Consider the following 24,500-nt stretch of genomic DNA (forward strand, 5'->3'; position numbering starts at 1 on the left):
GTGGCAAGAAAGGTCATAAAATGGGACAAAATTCACTTAACAAATTTCTCAGTTAACAACATAAATTTTGGGCTTAAGTACGTCAAAGAGTACCTGTACCACCGTCATTGCAAACAGCTGAACCTGCCACCCTCGGTATCCCTATTAAGTTCAGGTTGCTATGCAACAGTAACAAGTTGGAAGGGACCTTGAAGGTCATCTAGTCCAACCCCCTGCTCACACAGGAGATCTATACTAGGGATTCGAACCACTGACCTTTCTGATCGACGAGCTCAATGTCTCTCTGACATCCATTCTATTGGGACGGTATAAGGCCTCCTGCCTTGGATAGAAGGTTGGACTAGATGACCTCTGAGGTCCCCTTCTGCCCTAGGTTCTATGATTCTAAGGGCCTTGTATCTATTATGCAGGGACAGTCCAAAAGCATCCTGTTTTTATTTATTTATTTATTTATTAATCAAATTTCTATACTGCCCTACTCCCGAAGGACTCAGGGCGGTGAACAGCCAAGATAAAATATAGATAATACAAATATTAAAAAATCCCTTAAAATTATCAAATATTTTGGCCGAAACACAGATTAAAACACCCAATTTATAAAATCATGAAGAGGAGAGTTAGGCCAGGCCAGCCTGCTGAAATAAAAAAGTTTTGAGAGCACGACGAAACGTGCGCAGGTCCGGGATCCTCCGTATCTCTGGGGGGAGCTCGTTCCAGATGGTAGGTGCCCCCACAGAGAAGGCTCTCCCCCTGGGGGCCTGTGGAAATTGGGATCGTAGAAAACACCCAGGAGCATAGAAGAGTCCAAAGGCAGATGCATGAATAAATATGATAAATGTATTTATTCATATAACAAAACATATTAACTATATACAAAGGCTGTCTTAATATCCATTAGGATAGGGGGCACACAGCGTGTGTGACTACCCCTATCAACGATCATGTCTCATGGAGAACAAACGTAAAAAGAGAGCAAGGTGGAAAGGTTAGAGGGGGTTTTATACTCAGTGTAAGCCCCTCCTCTCCACATAGGGGTGGGGGCACTTTCTGCCTCCACTAGTGTTCTGTATGATATATGTGCCAATGGCTTGCAAATATTTGACAGTTCCCCTCCTTGCGAGCCAATGGCATGCAAACATACGAATGCAATGCACAACAGATTTTACCCTGTGAGACATAACTTTTTACACAGATCTTTGTGCCTATCTGCTGGTAGAGGTTTTGTGAAAATATCAGCTGTTTGATATTTGGTCTGACAATGTGATAAAGATATAAACCCCATCTCTACTAGTTGCCTAACATTTTGATAGCGGATATCGATATGTCTGGACCTTTTTCCCACCGCATAGGCTTTGGCAATGCCTATGGCCCCGGTGTTGTCTTCTATAATTTGGATGGGCAAAGTCAGTGGTGTCCAGATGCTAGAAATTAAGGCATCAAACCATATCAGATCGTTCCCTGCCTCTGATAAGCATGCATATTCGGCCTCAGCGGTGGAGCACGAAACAAATTTCTGTTGCCCCACATGCCAATGGATGGGTGCCTCATTTAATAGTACCAAGAAGCCCGAAGTACTCCTACGTGTCTTGGTATCTCCGGCCCAGTCCGCATCTGCGAAGCATTTTAATTGGGCCTTGTCTCTATTCTCAGGTTCCAAGCGAAGCACGTAATCTGCTGTGGTCTTGAGATACCTTAATAGCTTTTTAATGGCTAACCAGTGGAACTGGGTAGGATGTTCCACTTGTCTAGATAGCAGGTTTACGGCCAGGGCAATATCTGGACGGCTCCAGTTACTTATATATAGTAATGAGCCAATCACTGACCTAAATAGAGTATTATTTTGGAACTCTGGGCTATCCTTGTGTGCCAATCCATAATAGTCGGTCTGCATTGGGATAGCCGTTGGCTTGCTATCTTCCATTTTACATTTCACCAAGAGTTCCTCTATCTTTTCCTTTTGGGAGAGAGCAAAACCTTTTGGTGTAGTGATGATTTGTACGCCTAGGTACTTGTCCACATATCCTAAAGACTTTAGAGTGAACTTTTTTTGTAGGGTCCTGGCAAATATAATACTTCCCCCCTTGTCAGGCCCTATATATAAAAGATCATCGACATACACTAGGACTTTCTCCAGCCCCCCTTTGGTATCCCTTGTGAAGGTACATTTATCAGCTGGAGATGGATGGAAACCCAGTGATTTGAGAGTTTTAGTCAGGCATTTGTACCACAGTCTGCCTGATTGTTTGAGGCCGTACAAACTTTTCTTCAGAAGCCAGGTGTGGCCTTCCTGCCGTTGAAATCCGGGGGCACCTCTGACGTAAATTTCTTGTTTTAGATGTGCGTGTAAATAAGCAGTTTGCACATCAAATTGAAAAATGTGTTCCCCATGTGCTGCTGCGGTGACCAAAGCAGCCCTCACACTTTCCGCTCTCACGGTGGGGGAGTATGTTTCATCAAAGTCCTGCAAGTAGCGCTGTGCGTAGCCTTGTGCTACCAGCCGGGCCTTATAGAGGAGTTTGTTGTTGGGCAGTGGCTTGACCTTGTAGACCCAACGGGTGCCAATTGCTTTCCTCTTTTTGGGGACTTCCATGGGGATGAAGACTTTCAATTTTTTGAGACTGTCCATTTCCCGCTCCATTGCCACCCTCCACCTGCGCTGTTCTTCCTCGGGAAGTTGGAGGACATCTGAGTACGTTTTAGGGGCCATGGTAACGCTGTTGACCGAGGCAACACAGCCAATGTCCAATCTTTTGGGTGGCACCCCTTTATTGGAGCGTTTTGATCATCTGGGAAATTGCCACTCACCATCATCATTGTCATCCGGAGCATCGGTGTCAGAATTGGAGCTGCCGGAGGTATCTTTCCAATCAAAATGGGGCGGGCCTCTGTCCCAGGCGCTGCGAAGATATGGTCGTTTAGGTGAGGCAGGAGGTGTGAAGTCACCCAGGGATTCCTTGTCTGAATCGTCAGAGTCAGGTAGGGATTCATCACCATCTGGATCTTCACTGGTCAGTTGCTTGGAGTTTGTTGGTTCATCCTCTTCAGATGGTGCTGCTTGTTCAGTGTCGCTTCTAATAGGGGAATAACCGGGTTCATTGGAATGAATTTTTGACCAATTTGACCCCTCCTCAAAGGAAGCTGATCTAGAGACAATGACAAGGTTATTTTTGTCTACAAACCTAGAGGCCTTGCTGCCGGTTGCATAACCTATAAATCTGAGCCTCCTTGATGCCTTGCCCCCCTTTCTTCTGAGGTGCTTGGGAATATGGACCCAGGCATAGGAACCAAAAATTCTCAAGTGTGAGAGACTAGGTTTCCTTCCATGGACCAGGAAGTATGGGGTTTGGTTAATGGCACTACTCCACGTCCTGTTGACTAGATAATTAGCCATTTTGACCGCTTCTGCCCAAAAAACTTGGCTCATGTCAGCATCTGCAAGTAGGCAGTTCATGACATTCTGCAGCACTCCATTTCTCCTTTCTGAAATACCATTCTCGGACGGAGTTCGAGGGGATGATTTAAAATGGAGGATACCTCTCTCCTTCATCCACTTTTCAAAAATCTTGGATGTAAACTCAGTCCCCCTATCACTCTGCACCTGAGCGATGCACACCTTGTGTTGCGTTTGGATCTGGTTGTAAAGATATTTGAAGTTGGTAAAGACTTCAGTTTTGTCCTTTAAAATAAATACATGGCCATAACGAGAGTAATCATCTACTACTGTTAAAAAATAACGCCCCCTACCAAGGGAGGGTCTAAAAGGACCAACCAAATCCATGTGTACCAGCTGATAAGGGTACCTTGCACGACGGGAAGAGACCTTAGGTATAGCAGCAGTTTTAGATTTTGCTGCCTTACAGATGGCACATTCCAAATAGGTATTACAATTCTTTATCTTAAGCCCATCAGAAAAATCTTGCATTTTCTTAATAACCGGGAAGCTGGCATGGCCAAGCCTGCGGTGTAATATATGAGCACAATCCAAATGTAAAGGTTTACCCATGCATACTTTGTCAACCTTATGTATCTTACCATTACAAGCTTTGGTCTGTTCAGTAATGAGAGTAGGCACTGGATTAATGGTCACCTTAGAGTTCCTCAGGGTTGGCTGAGGAGTTGTGACCTTAATGGGCTCAGCCTTAATGGCTTTGGATGTCCTAGGAGCTGGTTTAAAAGCTTCATTGGTTTTAGGTCCAGGGTCCTTGAGTTTGGACAACCTGGGGGTTGGCACAGAAGCTTTCTGCTCTATCTGGGCGTTAGCTCCCTGAGCCCTCTTGTTAGGTTTCTTGTGCCTTTTGACCTGTGCTTTTGGGGAAAAATAAGGCAAATTGTTGATTTTTACAATATCGCCAACAACACTCCCATTTTCGGAAACATAACCTCCACCCTTCTCAAAAACCAGTTTTACATTTTTATCCTCAGTCAATTTTAAGATGCTTAAAAGGTTGTTCTTAATTGAGGGAACATACAGTGCCCCAGTGACATCTCCTATACCAGGCACATTGATCACGCCTTCCCCAGTTACCTCTGCCTTGTCCCCAGTGGCAACTTTTACTGAGGACTTGAGTGGGTGTAAAACCTTAAATCGTTGCTTCGTGTTGGCTATATGCGTTGATGCACCTGAATCAAGAAGCCACAGCCCCTCAGCATCCTTTACCTGGGAGGTGTGATTGTCACTAGTGACACTACAGTATTGGTATCCTTTATGACCACCTCCCCCTCTTCCACGGCCTCTTTTATTTTTATTGTGCTTAAGTCCAGCCGTGTTGGCCCTAGAGCGAGGGCACTCCCTTTTAAAGTGACCTTGTATGCCACAGTCAAAGCAGGTGGGAAGGGTATTAATCCTTTCACTTGTGTCCTGGCGCCTCCTCTGAGGCCTAGGCCTGTGATATGCCTCCTTCATTTCTTGTTGTTCCTCATCTCTGCGCCTTAAATCTTCCTCAATAAAGCGGCCAGAAAAGTATTCTATATTTCTTTGTTCCCTAGAAACCCCTTCTAGAGAAATAATAAAGGGACTCCAGGATTTGTCTAGGGAGTTCAACATCACACTAATTAAAGTGGATTCAGAAACAGGCTCCCCCCTCTGTATAAGCTCATCCCTCATGGCTTTAAGCGTTGCCAAATGTTCCCCCATTTTGACACCAGGTTTGAGTTTATAGTTGTGGAAAATTCTTGACAATCTGCTGGTTGCAGCCATATTGTCACTATGGAACAAATTATATAGGGCAGTCCAAACTTCCTGAGCTGTGAGGCCGTCTGAAAGACTGGCATACAGAGCTGTGTCTATAGAACTTAACAGAGTTGTGTAAGCTCTTTTATGCAGGAACTCAATTTCAGGGCTCCAAGGTAAAGGGGGTGGTCTTTTGATCATGTCCAGAGTATTTTCTCTTAAGAGAATTATCTGAATCTCTTTACACCATTTTTTAAAATTCTGACCACTTAAATGTAATTTTTCAAAATTATTTGGCAAAGTTACAAAATTATTGCCATTAAACTGCATGGGGAGTTGTTCAAATGGCTGAAAAGATCCTGATGTGAATGGCATTGGGATCCCTAAGCCTGGGATTGATTGCTTAGGTCTGGCTCCTTTTTGTAGTCCTTCTGTAGTTTGAAGCAACTGGGCACGTGCAGGAAATGGAGCATGCTCCAAAGCCTTTTCTTGTTGGAGCTCCGATCTCCCTCTCTGAGCTCTGAAGTCAGGTCTGGCTGGAGCCTCAGAATAGGCCCGGACATCAGCGATGTGGTGGGGAAGCCTTGGAGGAGTGGGAAGAAGGCCTGGAGATCTTTCTGGAGACTGGAGGCCCATCAGATGAGGTCCATGGGCTGGGTAGGCCTGGAAATGTCTCTGGATCTCCTCTTCTCCATCAGAGGAGCAGGATTGCAGCTCCGGATCATCCCAGCAGGGCCGGAAAGGTGCGGAGGCCTCAGCCTGGGCCTCCCTGGAGCATTCAGTGAATGGTGAGCGCCTCTCCAGTGGGGGGTGGGAGGCTGCAGGTCCATCTGGGTTCCTCCGGGGGTGGGAGGTTGGATTTGGGGCCCTCCTTGAGTGGGCAGCTGGGTCTGGGGCCTTGGGGGGGCCAGTGGGTGGTTGCTCCATAAGTTGCAGGGCAGCGACCAGGGCCTCTATGGCCTCTTTGATGTTTGCCGTGGCAGGCGGGGCCTGGCAAGGGCCTTGTGGGCTCGGAGTGGTCCTCTGGGCCGCTGGAAGGCTGAACTGACTGGCTGGCGTTGTAGGCCTGGGCTGTGGAGCTGGGGAGGGCCTGGCTCGTGGTTCTGGCAAAGTGCCCAGGGGAGCAGCCATCTTGGAGGAAGTTGCCTCCGGAAGTGGCCTGGCGGCCATTTTGTTTGGCGGGAAACTGGGTGGGGGGGCAGTCTCTCTGGCGGCAGGCGCCATCTTGGAGAGATCAGGCAGGGGAGTCCTTACCGGGATGGCAGGCATCTCTGGTGCTGCCTCCTCAGGCCTCTTTCTGGCTGCTGCCCTTGTCTTCAGGAGGCAGGCGAGCGCTGCTCTGCACTCCTCTTCTGACATCTCAGCCACTTGCCTGTCCAGGCTTTCATCCGGTCCTTCTGCCCCCTCTTCGTCAGTGCTGAAGAAGCCTTCTCCAGCATCGCTTGGCTCGGCCCCTGGGATCTCTTGCTGCATCTGGGTGGCCTCTGGCTGCCAGGGTGTAGCAGGATGGAAACCCCCTTCAATGTTTTCCATTGTTGATTCAGACTGGGGCTGCTGTGAAGTTCTCCTCCGTTGAAGGCCTCTGGTCACAACAGGGGAGCTTCTCTCACAGGTTATTTTGGAGGGCATCTTGCCTTTTCAACAGCTCCTGGAGTGGAGTTCTGCTACCATTCCCTCTGCTACCATTCTGTGGAAATTGGGATCGTAGAAAACACCCAGGAGCATAGAAGAGTCCAAAGGCAGATGCATGAATAAATATGATAAATGTATTTATTCATATAACAAAACATATTAACTATATACAAAGGCTGTCTTAATATCCATTAGGATAGGGGGCACACAGCGTGTGTGACTACCCCTATCAACGATCATGTCTCATGGAGAACAAACGTAAAAAGAGAGCAAGGTGGAAAGGTTAGAGGGGGTTTTATACTCAGTGTAAGCCCCTCCTCTCCACATAGGGGTGGGGGCACTTTCTGCCTCCACTAGTGTTCTGTATGATATATGTGCCAATGGCTTGCAAATATTTGACAGGGCCGCCAGTTGACGCTGTTTGGCCGACGGCATCCTGAGAAGCCCCTCTCTATGGGAGCGTACTGGTCGGTTAGAGGCTATTGGTAGCAGAAGGCGGTCTCGTAAATACCCCAGTCCGATGCCATGGAGCGCTCTAAAGGGGGTAACCAAAACCTTGAAGCGCACCCGGAAGACCACCGGGAGCCAGTGCAGCTTGCGCAGGAGGGGGGTCACATGGGAGCGCCACATCGCTCCCATAACCACCCGCGCGGCCGCATTCTGGCCAGCTGGAGCCTCTGGGTGCTCCTCAAGGGGAGTCCCATGTAGAGAGCATTGTAGTAGTAGTCCAGGCAGGAAGTAACGAGAGCATGAGTGACAGTATTTAACGAGTCCCGATCCAGAAAGGGACGCAACTGGCGAATCAGGCAGACCTGATAAAAAGTCCCCCTGGCCACGGCCGTCATGTGCTCTTCCAGAGACAGCTGTGAGTCCAGGAGGACACCCAAGTTGCGAAGCCTCTCCATGGGTTTTTGACCTGCCGCTCTCACTCTTCCGGATCCCACCCTGGTCCTCACTGCCCTCCTCCTGCGGGGTCTTGGTGGAAGAGAGGGCCGATAGTGGGGCAGCTCAGTAAAACACTCCGGCTGAGCTGGCCACCTAACAATTTGACACAAGCAGCTGCTCCATGTAAACTAGCAATCTGTTTACAAATAGGACAGCATTCAGATGTAAAAAGCACACCACAAAAAACAGCTGTAAAACAGGCCTTGTCCTGAACTAAACCAGACATTCTGAAATAAAATTGCAATCACTTAATGATGTTCCAAAGAAGGATGAACTAAATGTCCTCAGTGGAACTGCATCTCCATGGAGGGAAGTATGCAGTGGAGTACGCCAGGGCTCTGTTTTAGGCCCAGAGTTCTTCAACATCTTCATCAATGACTTGGACGAGGGGATAGATGGGGAACTCATCAAATTTGCAGATGACACCAAGCTGGCAGGAATAGCCAACACTCCAGAAGATAGGCTCAAGATACAGAAGGATCTGGACAGACTTGAACATTGGGCGCTATCTGTTGAAAGCTGGATCTAGCCCAATAACTCAAAGACAGACTTCGATTCTTTTCTGTAACTTTATTATAGATTTAATGGTACTGGAGGTCACTGACCTTGTACCTTTCTCTTTCAGGTATACATCTGGAATACTCTGTGGACCATGTGGTCGGAGCCTTTATACCCAGGAGGAGGGGCAAAGAGGTAAGGAGTGGTTACAGGGGTTATGGGATATGTGATCAGTTAACCCTTGCAGGTCCGGATGATCAGGGAGATGTAGTAGTTAGACATTTACCATGACAAAACCCCCTCTAAATGTCTAACTGGGTACCTGGGGGAGTGTTTGTATGCATACAGAGAATATACAGGCACAGGCACGAATTACATGTAAACACGCATTTTAGACATGAGGTACGCATGCTGTTTATGTGGTAGGGGTTTAGTGAGAATATCTGCTGTTTGCTCCTCTGTGTCACAGTGTACTGCCTTAATGAAACCTATTTCTGAAAACTGCCTGACGTGTTTGTATTTAATGTCAATGTGCCTAGACCGCTGACCTATAGCATCGGCCTTTGAGATCTCTATCGCTGCCTTGTTGTCTTCGTGGATGACTATTGGATATGAGGGTTCAGCCCAGATGTTGACGGCCAAGGCGATGTCAGGCCTGGTCCAGTTGGATATATACAGCAGTGACCCTATCGTTGATCTATACAACTTATTGTCTGTGAAAGGTTCAGATTCCTCGTACATGGTCTTCAGGAACTCTGGTTGCATGGGGGTCTCGCTGGGTTTTGCTTCGGACATGTTGCATTTGGACAGCAGCTCGATGATCTTTTCTCTCTGGGAGAGGCGGAAACCCTTGTCGGTTTTTATCACTTGGACCCCTAGGTATTTATCGATCTTTCCAAGTGACTTTAGGGAGAAATGGCTACCCAGCTCAGTGGCGAACTTGTCACATCTGTCCTTGTGCTTGCTGATGTACAAGATGTCGTCCACGTAAACGAGCACACCTTCGAATGTGTTGTTTTCTCTCTTCGTGAAGAAGCATTTGTCGGCTGAGGTGGCCTCGAAGCCCATGGATCTGAGAGCTTTGGCTAGGCAGTCATACCACCTTTTGCCCGACTGCTTGAGCCCATACAGGCTTTTGTTCAGCAGCCAGGTTTGGTTCCCGCCCTCGTTGTACCCAGGCGGTGCTTTAACGTATATCTCTTTGTCCAACTCGGCGTGCAGGTGCGCTGTTTGTACGTCGAATTGGAAAACCTCCAAGCCCAGGATGGTGGCCACCACCAGGGCGCTTTTGACGCTCTCCGCCTTGACGGTTGGCGAGTAGGTGTCTGTATCTTTGGGCGAAACCCTGCGTGACTAGTCTTGCCTTGTACAGGACCTTGTTGTCTTCTAATGTCTTAACTCTGAACACCCATTTGGTTCCTATTGGTTTTTTGTCCTCTGGAATTTGGGCAGGTGAGTATACTTGGAGGTTCCTTAGACTCTCCATCTCCTTCTCCATGGCAGACATCCATTTTTCTTTCTCTTTCTGGGGGAGCCCGAGGATGTCCTCATATGAGCTGGGCGTGAAATGGGTGTTGTGGATGGCCATAACGTAGTCCTCCAGCTTCCTTGGCAGCTTGTTTCTGGTTTCTCTGATTGGCCTGCTGGGGGTTGGCTCAGTTTCCTGCATGTTGTCTGCCTCTTTGTCTGTCAGGTCATCTATCTTCAGGGAAGGGTGCCCTTCTTTCCACTCTTTGATGCTCGCCTTGCGATTGTTGGCTGTATGCCCTCCGACCTCTCTGACCTCCTTTTCCCCTTGGTCATGTTCGAATGTGACCCCATTGGTGGGAATGTCGTTGGAGTGTACCCTCGACCAGTTTGCATTTTCGTGGAAACTGGCTGACCTGGAAACCACAAAACGGTTGTTGTTGTCGACAAATCTGTAGCCCTTTGTGCCCGGTTCGTAACCCACGAATCTCAGTCTTTTTGATAATTTCTCCCCTTTCTTTCTTAATTGTCTGGGGATGTGGACATCGGCTGGGGCGCCGAATATGTGTAAGTGTGCAATGTTGGGCTTTCTGTTGTATAGCATCTCGTATGGTGTCTTATTGATAGAGCTTGACCACAGTCTATTCAGGGTGTAATTAGCGTAGTGTAGTGCCTCTGACCAGAAATGCTGCCCCATCCCAGCATCCTCCAGGGCGCACCTCATCATGGTTTGCAATACCCTGTTTTTTCTCTCTGAGACTCCATTTTGGAAGGGGGAGAAAGGTGAAGAGGTGTAATGCGCTATGCCCTGTTCTCTCAGCCACCTTGTGAATTCCTTGGCCATGAATTCTGAGCCCCTGTCTGTCATTATCTGCCTTATTCTCATGTTATGTTGCATATCTACTCTTCTGTGGAATTCTTTAAACCTTTGGAATACTTCGTTTTTGTGTCTGAGGGAGTAGACATACCCGTATCTGGTGTAGTCATCCACAATCGTGAGGAAGAATCGCTTCCTATGCCCTACAGAGGGTTTCAATGGCCCTACCAAGTCCATATGCACCAATTGGAAGGGGGACTCTGTGGTTCGTTTGGATCCCCTGGGGATGGCCTTAACCTTGATCTTAGAATGCTTACAGACTGAACAATCCAAGTAGTTTTCGCAGTTCTTTACTTTGAGACCCTCGGTACATTCTGTCATTTTCTTTACAATGGGGAAACTTATGTGTCCCAGCCTCCTGTGGAGGAGGTGGGCGCAGTTATCATGCAATGGCTTACCGATAGATACAGACTTGTTGGCCTTCTCATGGCTACTTTCTGCCTCTTGCTGCACCCCCTCTATTTCTGGATACTCATCTACTTTGTGGTTCGTGTTGGTATCAATGCCCTCTTCCTCCCTTGCGTTGGGTGTGAAGTAGGGAAGTCCCTTGTGTATGGTTACCTTTCCTATCTCTTTCCCTCGCTTGATCAAGTGTGCCTTTCCATCTTTGAATTTTATCTCTATGTTTGTGTCCCGTGTCAGCTTTGTGATGGCTAGCACGTTGTGGGGTATCTCTGGCATGTACAGTACCCCTTTTAAATCCCCTATCTGTGTGATGTGTACGTTTCCTTTCCCCACTACTTTGACCTTCCTTTGGTTTGCCACCTTTATTTCTGAGTCTACTTCTGTGAGTGAGTCTAGCAGCTCTGGGTTACAAGTAGTGTGACTTGTGGCCCCTGAGTCCAGGAGCCATGTGTTTCTCTCTGCCTTATGTTTGTCATTTGGGTCATCGTGCCTGATTCCGTACATGGAGCCAGAGTTACTGTCCCTGGAGTGGTCTCTGCGCTCATGGTGTTTCCTGGGGTTGGGTGACCACCCTCGCCCCTTTTCCTTTGGGTACCTGCGTTCAGGTGACCTCCCCCCTCTACTGTCGTGCTGTCCCCTGTCCCTATGGTTCCTGGGGCAATCCCTCTTTAAGTGGTTCCTTGACCCACAAGAATAACATTCTGAGGTATCCCTGGCCCTATCTTGGAAATCCACCCTCTTCGTGGGTCTAGGATCCCTTTTGGATAGTTGGCGTTCCCTCCTCAGAGTGTCCTCTGCAACGAGCTGACTGGTCAGTGTGCCTAGTGTTAGGTATTGCAAGCTGAGGCTATTTAGTTGGGTTATGAAGCTGTCCCAACTGCTATCAAGAGAGTTTATGATTATGCTTATCATGCTCTCTTCAGTGATGATTCCCCCCTCTGCATGAGCTCTGCCCTTGTAGCATTCATCTTTAAAATGTGCTCACTCATGGGGACCCCTGCCTTGTGCTTGGTGGAGTGGAACTCCCTAGATATTCTAGTGGTAGTGGCTCTACTCTGGCTATAAAACAGGTTACATAGTTTTTGCATAACATCATAAACAGTCAGATTGTCCTCAATAGATGGATACATAGCAGATGGAATGGAGGTTAACATGATACAAAATGCCCTGTGATGAATACAGTCAATTTCCAGTGACCAGAGCTTTTGGGGAGGTCTGTTAGCTAGGAACAGTGCATTCTCTCTCTTAATTGTTGACTCCATTCTATAACATTACCCCTATCTAACTGTAATTTTGGCAAATTGGCATAATTTGCCCCAGAAATGTTAGTAAGGTTACTTACTGGGGGGAGCTGTCCATGGTCCAAACTGTGATTGAACTCACAATAAGGCTTTGGGATGTCTGTGGCCATTCTGTACTTGCTTGGATCTATGTAGCTTGCTTCTCTTGTTACAGGCAGGTACTGGGCATGCGCGAAACTCATTCCGCGCTGGAGTCCATCGGGTGAGGTTCCTGTTGCTGGAGCTCCCAGGCCTAGGCCTAGGCCTGTCGGTGGGAGGCTGGACCCACCCCCGGTGGGTCCGAAGATTCCTCCTGAAGGTGGACACCACTGTTGGATGGCCGGATCCCCGGCGAAGAAGGGTAGAAGGTGAGGAGGCGACGCGGTCGTAAGTCGAGGACTTCCGCGGGTTGGCGGCGCGGCAGCAGCGGAGGTCGTAGGTTGAGGATTCCCTGCACCCAGCGGCTCGGCGGTAATGGCAGCGGCGGCGGTGGATCCTCCCTCGTGGTTGCTGGTCCCTGGTCCCGTGGATCGGCCTGGTGGATGTTGTGGCGTTGGTGAGTAGCCAGTTCTTCTCTTCTCCCTCGGGCCTCGTGTAGTTGGTGTAGTGGGTGGTGAGTTCGAGTCCTGCGGTTGATCCTTCCTGCAGGTGGGCAGTCTTTTGTGCCAGTTGTTGGTGTGCGCAGTGTCTTTAGTTGGCTGTGACTCGGTTGCCTGGTCGTTGTTGGTTGTCCTGGCCTTCTTGTGTTTTCCAGGATTTTTCTTTGATTTTTTGAGTGCTGCAGGAGGCTCAAAAGTGGAGCCCAGGGCAGCGGTGATGGTCTCGATTGCCTTTTGCAACTCGAGATCGGTAGGTGTTTTTTTCTTAGCGATTGTAGTTTCTTCGTGGTCGCTTTCAGAGTTGGGCTCTTCGTTGTCGCTTTCTGAGTCCCCCTCGTCTGTTTCGGGGTTCGGGCATTTTCGCGCCAAGGGATTCAAATACTGGCTTCCCATTGGCTGGTGCTCATCCCAAGATGGCCACCGGGAAGGGGGCGCGAAAATGGATTCTGCCGGCTCAGGATCATCGGGTTGGGGTGGCTTACCCTTTTTTGCTGGCTTTTCTCTCTCGGTGGTCTTTGGGGCCTCAATTGCTGCTTCTTGCTGCTCAAAGAGGCTTCGAAGGTCTGCGATGAGGTTTTCTTTGTCGCTGCTTGCCTACATCAGTTTCAGGATGGAGAGTTTGAATTTATTCATTTTCTGTGCTGTTTCTTCTTCCAGGGCGGTGATCTCCTTGGATGGCCCCTCTTCATCTGATTGTGAGTCCAGGCTGGAGTCCTGCTCGCTTCCAGCTTCTGTCTCCTCCATGGCTGTGGCTTTGGTTGCAAGTTTCTCAGCCATCTTCTTGGTAAGAGCTCTGGTCTGTACTCTGTCTGCTTCTTCAGGGTAGGTGTTGGGTTCAGTCATTATCTGGAGTTATGGGCAACCGACCTCTGCTACCATTTTGTTGAAAGCTGGATCTAGCCCAATAACTCAAAGACAGACTTCGATTCTTTTCTGTAACTTTATTATAGATTTAATGGTACTGGAGGTCACTGACCTTGTACCTTTCTCTTTCAGGTATACATCTGGAATACTCTGTGGACCATGTGGTCGGAGCCTTTATACCCAGGAGGAGGGGCAAAGAGGTAAGGAGTGGTTACAGGGGTTATGGGATATGTGATCAGTTAACCCTTGCAGGTCCGGGTGATCAGGGAGATGTAGTAGTTAGACATTTACCATGACACTATCTAACAAAATGAAATTCAACGGTCAAAAAAGTAAGGTTCTACATTTAGGGTTCTATGTGTACACTGGCTTTTGTCTGATTGCCAGTGTTCCTAGATAAAAATCCTTGCAAACACCAATTGCCCTGATTCACTGAATCCAGAATTCAGTGCTCTGAAACATGTCTATTCAAATGTGACTCATAGCCACAATTATTACTAGGATCAAAATTCTGGGCCTGCACTGCAATAGCCTTAGTGAATGATACAGACTTAAAGCACAGAATACTCACTCGTTTTCAATTAAAAGTTCCATATCCGATTGGTCATCTTCAGTTTCTGGAACATACTCAGATCCACTCGGTTCATATAAGTCTGAACTTGCTTCCATATCGTGGAAAAGAGACATTATTTCGATATTCACGTGTCCAGAAACGGAGGCAACACTAGGCGCTGCAGGCGCCATCCTTGCTCCGTCACATGGGAGCAGCCAAGCACGACAATTGGCTGCTGCAAATAGAACCCTGCAGTTCTGAGTTTTCGTGTGAAAGTGTAGATAGGACCTTCTAATTTTGCTATTTGTGGCAAATCTATTTAGAAATTTTACTAAATAAGTTGTTAAAAAAATTAAGTCATGGTAGACAGAACCTTGTCACACTCTTAACTCATTTTCGACAAAAATGTCAGATAGCACCCTGTAATTCTGAGGTAGTGATATACTAACTGCAGCCAGAATTGTATTGGCACAGCAGAGGAAGAACGTGAGATCCCGACAGATGAAAATATTAGAATGTGCAGAAATGGATAGACCAACGCTTACTATTAAGGACAAAGAAGAAACTGAATATTTTTTTATATGGGACCTATTTTATCAATGGTTGGACAATGGGTGGGGGGGACATAAAAAGAATAAATGCTAAAATGGAGATTTGTTAAAGTAGATAAATTAAATATTAGGGTTATTATACTATTGATGTTAGTGTGATGAATACTATTGTAAACATTTGGATTATGACTGCCTAAAAACAATTGTACCCAGACAACACACAGTTTGATGAAAATTGAATGTTATATGTTATATAAATAAGATAAATAAAACAGGGGGGGGGAAGATTTGTAGACTTCAACTCCCAGAATTCCCCAGCCACCATGTCCGCAAGTCTTAAAGGGGCCAAGATCGGACAGCCCTGCTTTAAGGTTTAAGATGAATTCTGAATCTTTAAGAAACACCCCCACCCCCCCACCAAGAAAGGTTTCCGGGTCTCCTCTGGGTATGGGTAGGGATTACAAGATGGCGTTCTGCCAGGGGGGCTTTGGGGACTGAGGGGCAGGCCCAGAGGGCTGATTTGTATCCATCCCGGGATCTGGCCCATATTTTGTTTATTTATGACATCCCGTCTGCCCCACCTGATCAGTAGACTCTGGGCAGCTTCCCAGACTCTGTAACCACACTAAGACATTGAAGGATTAGATTAAAAGTCTCCACAGCAGCATTAAAAGAGATCTCCCAGTGCAAACACCAGGGCCTGGAGGGCAGCTGGCATGCCAGCCTGGAGCCCTGGAGGGCCTGTTGCTCGAATCTGAGCCTGGGCAGAGCTGGCAAGGAGCTAGGCACAGCCTCTCTCTTGCTGGGTATCAGCCTCCTCCTCCTCCTCCCACCATGCCCTCATCTATAAGTGGGGAAGGATAACCAGGTGTCTCCAACAAGGACCTTGGTCAAGAGGCCCTGCTGGATCTTCTTCATCTGGCCAGGCCATCTTTTCCCCAACTGAGCCCACAGGAAGTTCTCCCCCAATTTCCAAGAAGAGGAAGAACCACCCTAAAACCGTCCCTCCTGCCCCTCATTCTTGCAGATAAACATGGTGGTGGGCATCAGAGGACGTGGGGAGGTCAAGAGGACAGCAGGGCTGGGTTGCCCCCTCCGGGTCCTGAAGAAGAGCAAGAGCAGGTGGACAGGTCTGCCCCACTTCCACTCCTGGTCCTGAAAGGGACCCGGAGACTCCATTCAGTGATGCCGGAATAACAGAATATCAGAGTTGGAAGGGCCCTTGGAGGTCTTCTAGTCCACTCCCCCCTGCTCAGGCAGGAGGCCCTCTACCATGGCTGTCCAGGCTCTTCTTAAAAACCTCCAGGGATGGAGCCCCCACAACCTCTGGTGGCAACTTCTGTTCCTCTGGTTAATTGTTAGGAAATTTCTCCCTCCTTCTAGGTCGTCTCTCTCCTTGATGAGTTTCCATCCGTTGCAATCTTTGTCCTGCCTTCGGGTGCTTCAGAGAGTAGCTGTTGACCCCCGTCCTCTTTGTGGAAGCCCCTCAGCTATGGGGACACGATCATGTCAGGGTTCAGGAAGTACCAAAAGGTACCAACAGAGGGCTCCAGCGCCCAGCTTCACTGCAACACTCTGACACCATCCCCCCCTCCCGCCAAAGCAATTGAGGTCTGAATGAAGGGCTGCTTCCTGCACTCGTTTCCCCCCCCCCGCTCCCCACAATCCTGGGAGGGAGTGATGGGCTGCGGGCAAAGGAGGGGCTCCCCCAGGATGGACCTGTACCCTAAAGGTGAAGCACAGGCTTGGTTCTTGGTGCTCTGGAGGAGGGGAGCTTGCCTGACCCTGGGAGTTTCCAGCCTGGCTCAGCCCCTGCCGGACATCGGACCGTTTTCCTCCCCTGCAGCCAGGACAGCCTTCACCCCCCACCCCCACCCAGGACCCTCTTCCCCCATGATCAACAGATGGGGCATTTAATTATTTCAGCTATGTTCATATCTTAATTGAATTGCATATCTTGATTAAGATACAAATTGCGTATTTTAAATTGAACCAACATCACAGAGAGACCTTAAATGCAACTTTTGTCCTGGCTCAGCTGCATTTGGTACTTCTACATGTGTTCAAAAGGGGGCGCTATTGTCATTTGCAAGACCCTGAAAGCACAGTTGCTGCTTTTCAGATCTGTCTGAATTTACTATTATATTGAACACATAACATGAATGTAACATAACCCGCTTGCAGCGGATTCAGCACTCCGGCCCTCATAGCTCTACCTGCGCCCCAGGGGGGATGGGAGTGCGGAACCCGGGACTCCGGCTGGTGTATGTTAATGCCAGGTCCGTTGTTAATAAGGCCCCCCTTGTCTGTGATTTGATTGACAAGGGGGGTGTGGACCTGGCTTGGGCATGGAGGGAGGGGTTCCTCTCTCTGATTTATGTCCACCAGGTTTCCGTGTAGTACACCAGCCACGACTCCACAGGAGGGGTGGCGGTTGTCATTAGGGAAGGTCTTAGACCTAGGGAGGTCACTGTCCCTCAGATTGGCGGGTGTGAGTCCCTTCTGTTGAAATGGAACCCTGGAGTGCAGTCGGCTCTGTTGATTACATACCTGTCTCCCAGCTGCATGTCTTCAGTCCTGCCCGTGCTACTCGGCGTCTTAGCCAAACTGACGGTTGAGCTCCTGTGGGAGATTTTAATCTCCCGTCAGCTGGTGAGACATCTGAGTTGGTTTGGGAGTTCATGGCCTCCATGACCGCTATGGACCTGACTCAAGTTGTACAGGGCCCAACTCACAGTGGTGGACACACACTCGACCTGATTTTCATCTCTGGGCAGTGTATAAATGCTCAGGGTAGGGGTGAACTTTCTGTGCTACCCGTCATGGACCAACCATTCCCTCCTTCAGCTAGACTTTCCGTCCGCCAACCCCCACCGCTGGGAGACGGAACCGACTCGTTGGTTCTGCCCCAGGCACCTGATAGGTTCCTGACGGAGCTTGGGATATTTCCCTATCCCGTGGTTTGCCAGAGGCCCTGGTGGATGCCTGGGAACGGGCGGCCACCGGGGCACTGGATCGAATCTCCCCCTTGCGGCCTGCCTTCCAACAGGGATCCCGGGCAGCTCCATGGTTCTCCGTGGAGCTTAGGGAAATGAAGCGTCGGAAGAGACACCTAAAGGGCCGTTGGAGGTCTTCCCATTCCGAATCTGATTGAACACAGCTAAGAACCCATATTAGGTCTTATCTTGTGGCGATGGAAGCAGCGAAACGTGATTATTTCGTTGCTCTCATTGCGTCTGCAGAAAATCACCCAGCAGCCTTGTTCCACTCCCTTCTTCATCAGGGAGCAAGGGAGGACCCCTTGCAAGGCAGTGCTGAGAATTTTGCTCAATTTCTGCAAGACAAAATTGCTCAGATCCGGACGGGTTTAGACTCTGACTGGGCAGGATCTGACGAGGAGATGGGAGCAGATCTTGGAGGTAACATCTGGGTTGACTTTGATCCTGTTTCTATGGAGGAAATGGACAGGATTATTAGTAGACTTGGGGCCTCCACATGTTTACTGGACCCTTGTCCCTCCTGGATTGTTGTGGCAACCAGAGAGGTGACTGGAGACTGGATCCGGGCGATTATCAACGCTTCATTGAGAGATGGGGTCTTCCCCACCCTACTTAAGGAGGCGGTGGTTCATCCCCTCCTCAAGAAGCCTGCCCTGGATCCGGCCTCCCTGAACAACTTTCGTCCTGTCTCCAACCTTCGCTTTATAGCGAAGGTTGTTGAGTCTGTGGTGGCGTACCAACTCCCGCAATTCCTGGAGGAAACTGATTATCTAGACCCATAACAATCAAGCTTCATGCGCGGACACAGCACGGAAACGGCATTGGTCGCCCTGGTGAATGATCTCTGGCGGGCCCGGGATGGGGGTTATTCCTCCATCCTGGTGCTACTTAACCTCTCAGCAGCTTTTGATACCATCGACCATGGTATCTTACTGTGATAACCCGGGGGGTTAGGGGTGGGGGCACTGTTTTACAGTGGTTCTCCTCCTACCTCTTGGGCCGTACACAGTTTGTCTGGGCGGGGGGTCAGAGATCCTCCCCCAGGCCCCTCACTTGTGGGGTGCCACAGGGGTCGGTTCTCTCCCCCCTGCTCTTTTATATCTACATTAAACCACTGGGTGAGATCATTCATAGTTTCGGGGTGAGGTATCATCGGTATGCTGATACCCAACTTTACATCTCCACCCCGGATCAACCCAGGGATGCCCTTTCCGTGATGTCTAAGTGCCTAGAGGCGGTGCGGATCTGGATGGGTAGGAACAGGCTCAGACTCAACCCCTCCAAGACCGAGTGGTTGTGTAGCCCGGCATCTCCTGATCTAGTCACCCCGTCACTTTTGATGGGAGGGGAGTTGCTTACTCCCTCTGAAAGGGCTCGCAATCTTGGCATCCTCCTTGATTTACAGCTGTCCTTGGTGGACCATCTGGCAGCCGTGACAAGGGGGGCTTTTGCACAGGTTCGCCTGGTGCGCCAGTTGCACCCTTTCCTAGACAGGGATGCCCTCTGTACAGTCACTCATGCTCTCATTATTTCTCAGCTGGATTACTGCAATGCCCTCTACATGGGGCTGCCCTTGGGGTGCACCCGGAGGCTCCAACTGGTCCAGAATATGGCCGCGCGGGTAGTTACGGGTGCTTCCCATTACTCCCATATAACAACATTGTTGTGCCAGCTGCACTGGTTGCCGGTGGTCCTCTGGATCCGCTTCAAGGTGCTGGTGCTCACCTAAAAAGCCCTTCATGGCATGGGCCCGGGATACTTGCAGGACTACCTCCTACCGGCCTCCCACCGCCCAGTGCGCTCACATAGGACTGCCCTCCTCCGGGTCCCATCGGCCAGACAGTGTCGGCTGGTGGCCCCCAGGATGAGGGCGTTCTCTATGGTCGCACCGACCCTCTGGAATGGTTTACCCACTGGGCTCCGGACGGCCCCCGACCTCCGCACCTTCCGCGCTGACCTAAAGACATGGCTCTTTCAGCAAATTTCCTGATCTGCCGTGCATTTTAATTTGGGGGATTCGGGGTTTTTAAATCAGATTTTAACATTTTAATTCTATTTATTGTTGGGTTGTTTTATTCTGTGAGCTGCCCTGAATCCCTCGGGAGAAGGGCGGCATATAAATATGACAATAAATAAAATAAAATAAATAAATTTACGGTTGCATTTCTAGCCTTTTGGAGGGGAGGATGTTTATTTTTATTTTTGTTGTCGTCAAAGTGGGTGCCAAATAAGATTGTCCAGAGGTGTGAAGTGCTTCTCAGGGTGGAACCCGAAGTACCTGCCAGGCTTACCTTCCCAGAGGCTCTTAGAGGTCGGCTTCCGCAATGCCCAGCCCTCCCGTGGATGGGGACTAAAGTCCACCTCAGACGGAGTCCTGGAGCGTCAACAGTGGGATCCGGGTGTGGTGCTGCACCTTGCCCGCCCGCCCGCCCGCGGGTAACAGCTGAGCACCTCCACCTCCTTTCCAAGACGCAGGCTGCCATCCTCTAGGTTCAGAGAGGCAACCCAAGGTGAAACTTCTCCTTTCATCATCCTGTTTATTACATTTCAGTGCCATTTCACCTCCAAAGCCAGAAAGATCGTAAAATAAATAACTACCTTTTACTGGAAGAGTACATAAGGATGAAGTCATAAAAGGTGCAATGAAAGCAGAGAAAAGGTTCCAGGGGGCCGACCTGCCACTTGACGTCTGGCTTGCTTAAGGAGGCTCCAGAGCGGGTCCAGGGAGCCATGGCCAACAGGGCCCACCTGCCACTGTTGCTCCGGCCCTTCGCTTCAGCTGGGCCCTTAAAGGGCGACCAGGAACCAGCCGGTTCAGTTGCACAACTTCTTCAGGGCCCCAGTAACTGGGCAAGGAGTGAGAGTGGAAGACAGTGTGCAAACAGGGAAACGCCCAGATGGCCCCATAATTTCTAGAGCAAGACCAGGTCGGTAGCACCGATAGTAGACAGGCCTGCTGAGCAACTTCACAGAGGTGTCTTGCACAGAGTGTTTTTTGACCCCTGGCCACTTCACCTGCACCCTGAGCTCAGTCCGAAGGCTTTGCAGCTGGCTAGAGACCAAAGGAGTGGCGGCTGCTTTCAACTTCCTTTGCCGATAAGAAACTATTTTAAGAACTCTCCAGGCATTTTTATTCTTTCATCAGTCCGCAAAACAGGGTAGGGCACCCCCCACTCGAGGGTCACCCCTCCGGAAAAGCGGTTCCCTGAGGGTCAAGAGGCTCCCTGCACTGGGGGAGAGATCCAGCCAGGTTGGTCGAGCAACGCAGCACGGGGGCCCGGCCCTGCTCCGGGATGGGGGACACGCCCCTCCCCGCCCAGGGGGACCCCTGCCCAAGATGGCCTGCACCTCCCCCCACCGGCCACGAAGGCAACAATGCAAAGGCTGTGGAGAGGCCCTTTCCATCCGTGGGTGGATGGGCAAAGACCCTGCGGTTGAGGTTCAGCCTTTCTGGCTCAAAAGGGGGTCGGGGACCGAAAGGACTGCCCCACACCTCACAGAAGGCAAGAGACCCAGGGAGGTAGGCTAGAACCAGGTGGGGAAGCTCTGTGGGGAAGGGGCAGTGGCCCTGCAGCTGCGGGTGGGGGCTGAGCCTAGGCCAGGATGCGACCCCCCCCAACATCCTCCCACAACTCTGGTCCACCTAGGTCAGGAACTGAGCCCCTCCCCACAGCTCCTCCTGGCCTTTCCTGGCAGCTGAAGAGCCTTTGCTTGTTCTCCAAAGGGGAGGGGGGCCACCTGAGCTGCCCCCCAGGCAGAAAGGTGAGCACCAGAGGCACATTCTGGCACCTGAGAGATTGGAGAGAGCAAGTGGGGACAAAGCCCCCCAGCGGGGTCTGGCCACCCACCCAGAGGGGCCTTGTGGGCTGGCCTCTCTGCTATCCAGTTGCGAAGGGAGGGGGGCTTGCCTTACACCTGAGCAGAGTTGGCCTGGGTGGCCCCTCAGCCTGCCTCAGGAGGAAACAAGACTGGAGCTATAATTCCCTTGAGGAAGAGGGATGAACTAGGAGCTACAATCAGTGTACATCAGTCTGACTTGGGAGGCTGTGATGCTCACCCCCATTTGCAGCTTGTCTTCTAGAAAAGGGGTGGAACCCAGAAGGTGGTCATGCCCCCTCCCCCATGAGAACACTGACCCATGACCCTCCCCCCCAGAGCCAGGCTCATCCACCGTCCAGAAAGGGATCTGGGGGGACTTTGTCATTGCAGGATGGATTTGGGCAACAGGAATTGGCCACCCTCCATGGATCCTGCGGCCAGTGAGTAATGAGGCAGGGTTGCCCAATTCCCAAGACATCAGCAGCCCCGGGTTTCATGCCAGCTTGATGCCAGCACTCCCAAAGCCTCTCTTGCATTTCTGAGGAAGGGAGTGCGTGGGGCAGATTGTCCAAGCCAAACCCCTGGTCACAACTCCTTGCGACAGCCCCTGCAGCAAGAGTGTTTTGGGCCCTTCCAGACCAGGGCAACCCCCTCCCCCAGCAGGCAGAGCACCCCTTCCTCACGACACCTCACTAACTCTGGTAAATCTCCACCTTCTTCCCGCAGACCAAGTTCGGCTGGTGGATGGCTTCCCACATCACCAGCATCTCATAGGGCAAAAACCGGTGTACCAGGAGCAGCTCCTTATAGTAGCAGGGGTCAAAGGACTCCAGCTTGGAGGAGGGCACCCTCACGCCCACCGTCCGCATGCCTATGTGGGAGGCAGGCGCCAGCCCTGCCTTCTCCAGGCACATGCCCAGGTAGACATCGTCGATGGGGAACAGCTGGATGCCCAGCGCCTGCTGGTAGATGGCGTGGCAGGTGTAGCCGGACATCAACAGTCCCCCACCCCCACAGTAGGGTGGGTAGGACTTGGAGGAGGTGACCTGCTCCGGCACGTAGTACTTGCTCCACTTCTCACGGATGGGGCCCACGTTGGTGATGAGTTGGCCTACGAAAAGGTGCTGGTCCCCAGCGCCGGGCACCCCCAGCAGGTAGTGGGCCATGTTGTCAGTGTTGGCGAAGACGTCATCATCCCCGTTGAAGACGAAGCGGACGCCCGGGCAGTGGCTTTCCAGCCAGGCGTGGAAGAGCAGCTGCTTGAGGGTGAGGTTGAAGAAGCTGTCCACAAAGCTCCACTGCAGGACGTCGCCGTGCTCCGCGTGCTCCAGGCGCAGCAGCTGGTTGAGCTTGCGCGCCTCCCGGGCGTTGGCTGCCACGCCAGACAGGAAGACACGCCGGATGTGGACGCCGGCAAAGGTACGCTCCTGCCCCCAGGTCTTGCGGATGATCTCGCGGCGCTCGTAGTTGGCTGGGGAGGACTTGATGGCCAGCAGCAGGAAGACCTGGTGGGAGGCCTCCGGGGCACCGCACTTCTCGGGCAGGTCGAGCAGCAGCGGGAAGGCCCTGCAGTGGCGGTAGCGCAGGAAGTCCTTGATGTGGTCGGGCAGCTCAGTGAAGCCGGAGATGTTAGCCACGGAGGCGTTCTGCCGGCACTCGGGAAGAGGCTCTGGGGCTCTGGGGGTGGCGGCCGTGGGAGACACCAGGGTTTCTGCCACTTCCAGGAGGGGGCTGCTCTTGTGCGACTGGAGGAGGAAGAGCAGGCAGCTAAACCCGACCACGCTGAGGACGAGGGTTTCCACTTTATAGCACCAGCGTCGTGACATCGTGACCTGGAAAAGAAGCCAGGGAGGAGGGAGGTTGAACCCACTGCCAGGCGCGTTGCATCACCCGGCTGTGAGTCGGAGACTGCAGGACACGGTCGGAAGAGTAAAAGCATCCGGAAAAGTTCACATATATGCAATTAAGATGTCTTTAAGCTGCTAAGACACCAAATTATCAAATAACCCAGAAGCTTAGTGGAGCTGACAGATTCCCTCCACCCACAGGATTTATTGTGCGCAGAGAGAGAGAGAGAGACCCAGCCACACCCGGGGCGTCTCCCAGGAGCGCCTCTCCTCTGCCCAGGGGCCTCTCTCACCACCACCCCCCACGGGAACCAGGCGCAGCCCCAGAGAGGAGGGGGGGAAGAGCCACCCCAGCGGGTGCTGCTTTCTCCTCCTTCCAGGGACTCTCCTGAGCCCAAACCGGGGTTCCCCTCAGCAGTTCTGCCTTTGCTCCCTGGAGGTTTCCTGGAAAGGAAAGAGGGCAGAATCGGCTGTGGGAAGGGGGGGCATGGGGGAGGAGGGGGGGCGGCTGGGATTAGCCGGCTGGGGCTCTCACCTGCCTGGGGGACGGGAGCAACGTTTGGGGAGACAGAGGCGGCCCAGAGAGAGAGGGGAGCAGATGGGGAGAAGGGAAGAGCAGCTGGCATGCAGTCCTTAAAAAGTAATACTTTGGGTTGGACTAGAAGACCTCCAAGGTCCCTTCCAGCTCTATTCCAACTGAAGTAATTTTAAACCACTCAAATCCCCTGGGGGAATAAATGTCAGATTCGTCTCACGCTTAGAGCAAAAGAAACAGCCCTCAGGTTACAACCTATTTCTTTAGCAACGGTTCAACATTACAACTTTGAAAAACGTGACTTACGACAAGTCCTCGTATTTGTGACCATCAGAGCACTCCTCCCCTGACAATCACATGATCAAAATTTGGGTATTTGGCACCAGCCTGCGCTTACGATAAATGCAGCGTCCCCGAGAGTGCCCGTGATTTGTGACCTTCCTAGCTGGCTTCATTTAA

At 50.8% G+C, this 24,500-nt stretch overlaps 1 protein-coding gene across 1 annotated transcript; it reads right to left on the reverse strand.

The window, feature by feature from the left end:
- Positions 1-22,351: 22,351 nt before the first annotated feature.
- On the reverse strand, positions 22,352-23,485 carry B3GNT3 (UDP-GlcNAc:betaGal beta-1,3-N-acetylglucosaminyltransferase 3). Its single transcript, XM_070931955.1, has one exon. It carries the CDS (start codon positions 23,483-23,485, stop codon positions 22,352-22,354), a length of 1,134 nt encoding a protein of 377 aa, XP_070788056.1.
- Between the last annotated feature and the right edge of the window lie 1,015 nt (positions 23,486-24,500).

Source organism: Pituophis catenifer, unplaced genomic scaffold (genome assembly GCF_029215685.1).
Source record: "Pituophis catenifer annectens isolate HBS135680 unplaced genomic scaffold, rPitCat1.0.hap2 SCAF_1, whole genome shotgun sequence".
Classification (NCBI taxonomy): Eukaryota; Metazoa; Chordata; class Lepidosauria; order Squamata; family Colubridae; genus Pituophis; species Pituophis catenifer.

Excerpts from the sequence above, each read along its gene's own strand:
- B3GNT3 (XM_070931955.1), bottom strand. The coding sequence starts at position 23,485 with ATGTCACGACGCTGGTGCTATAAAGTGGAAACCCTCGTCCTCAGCGTG.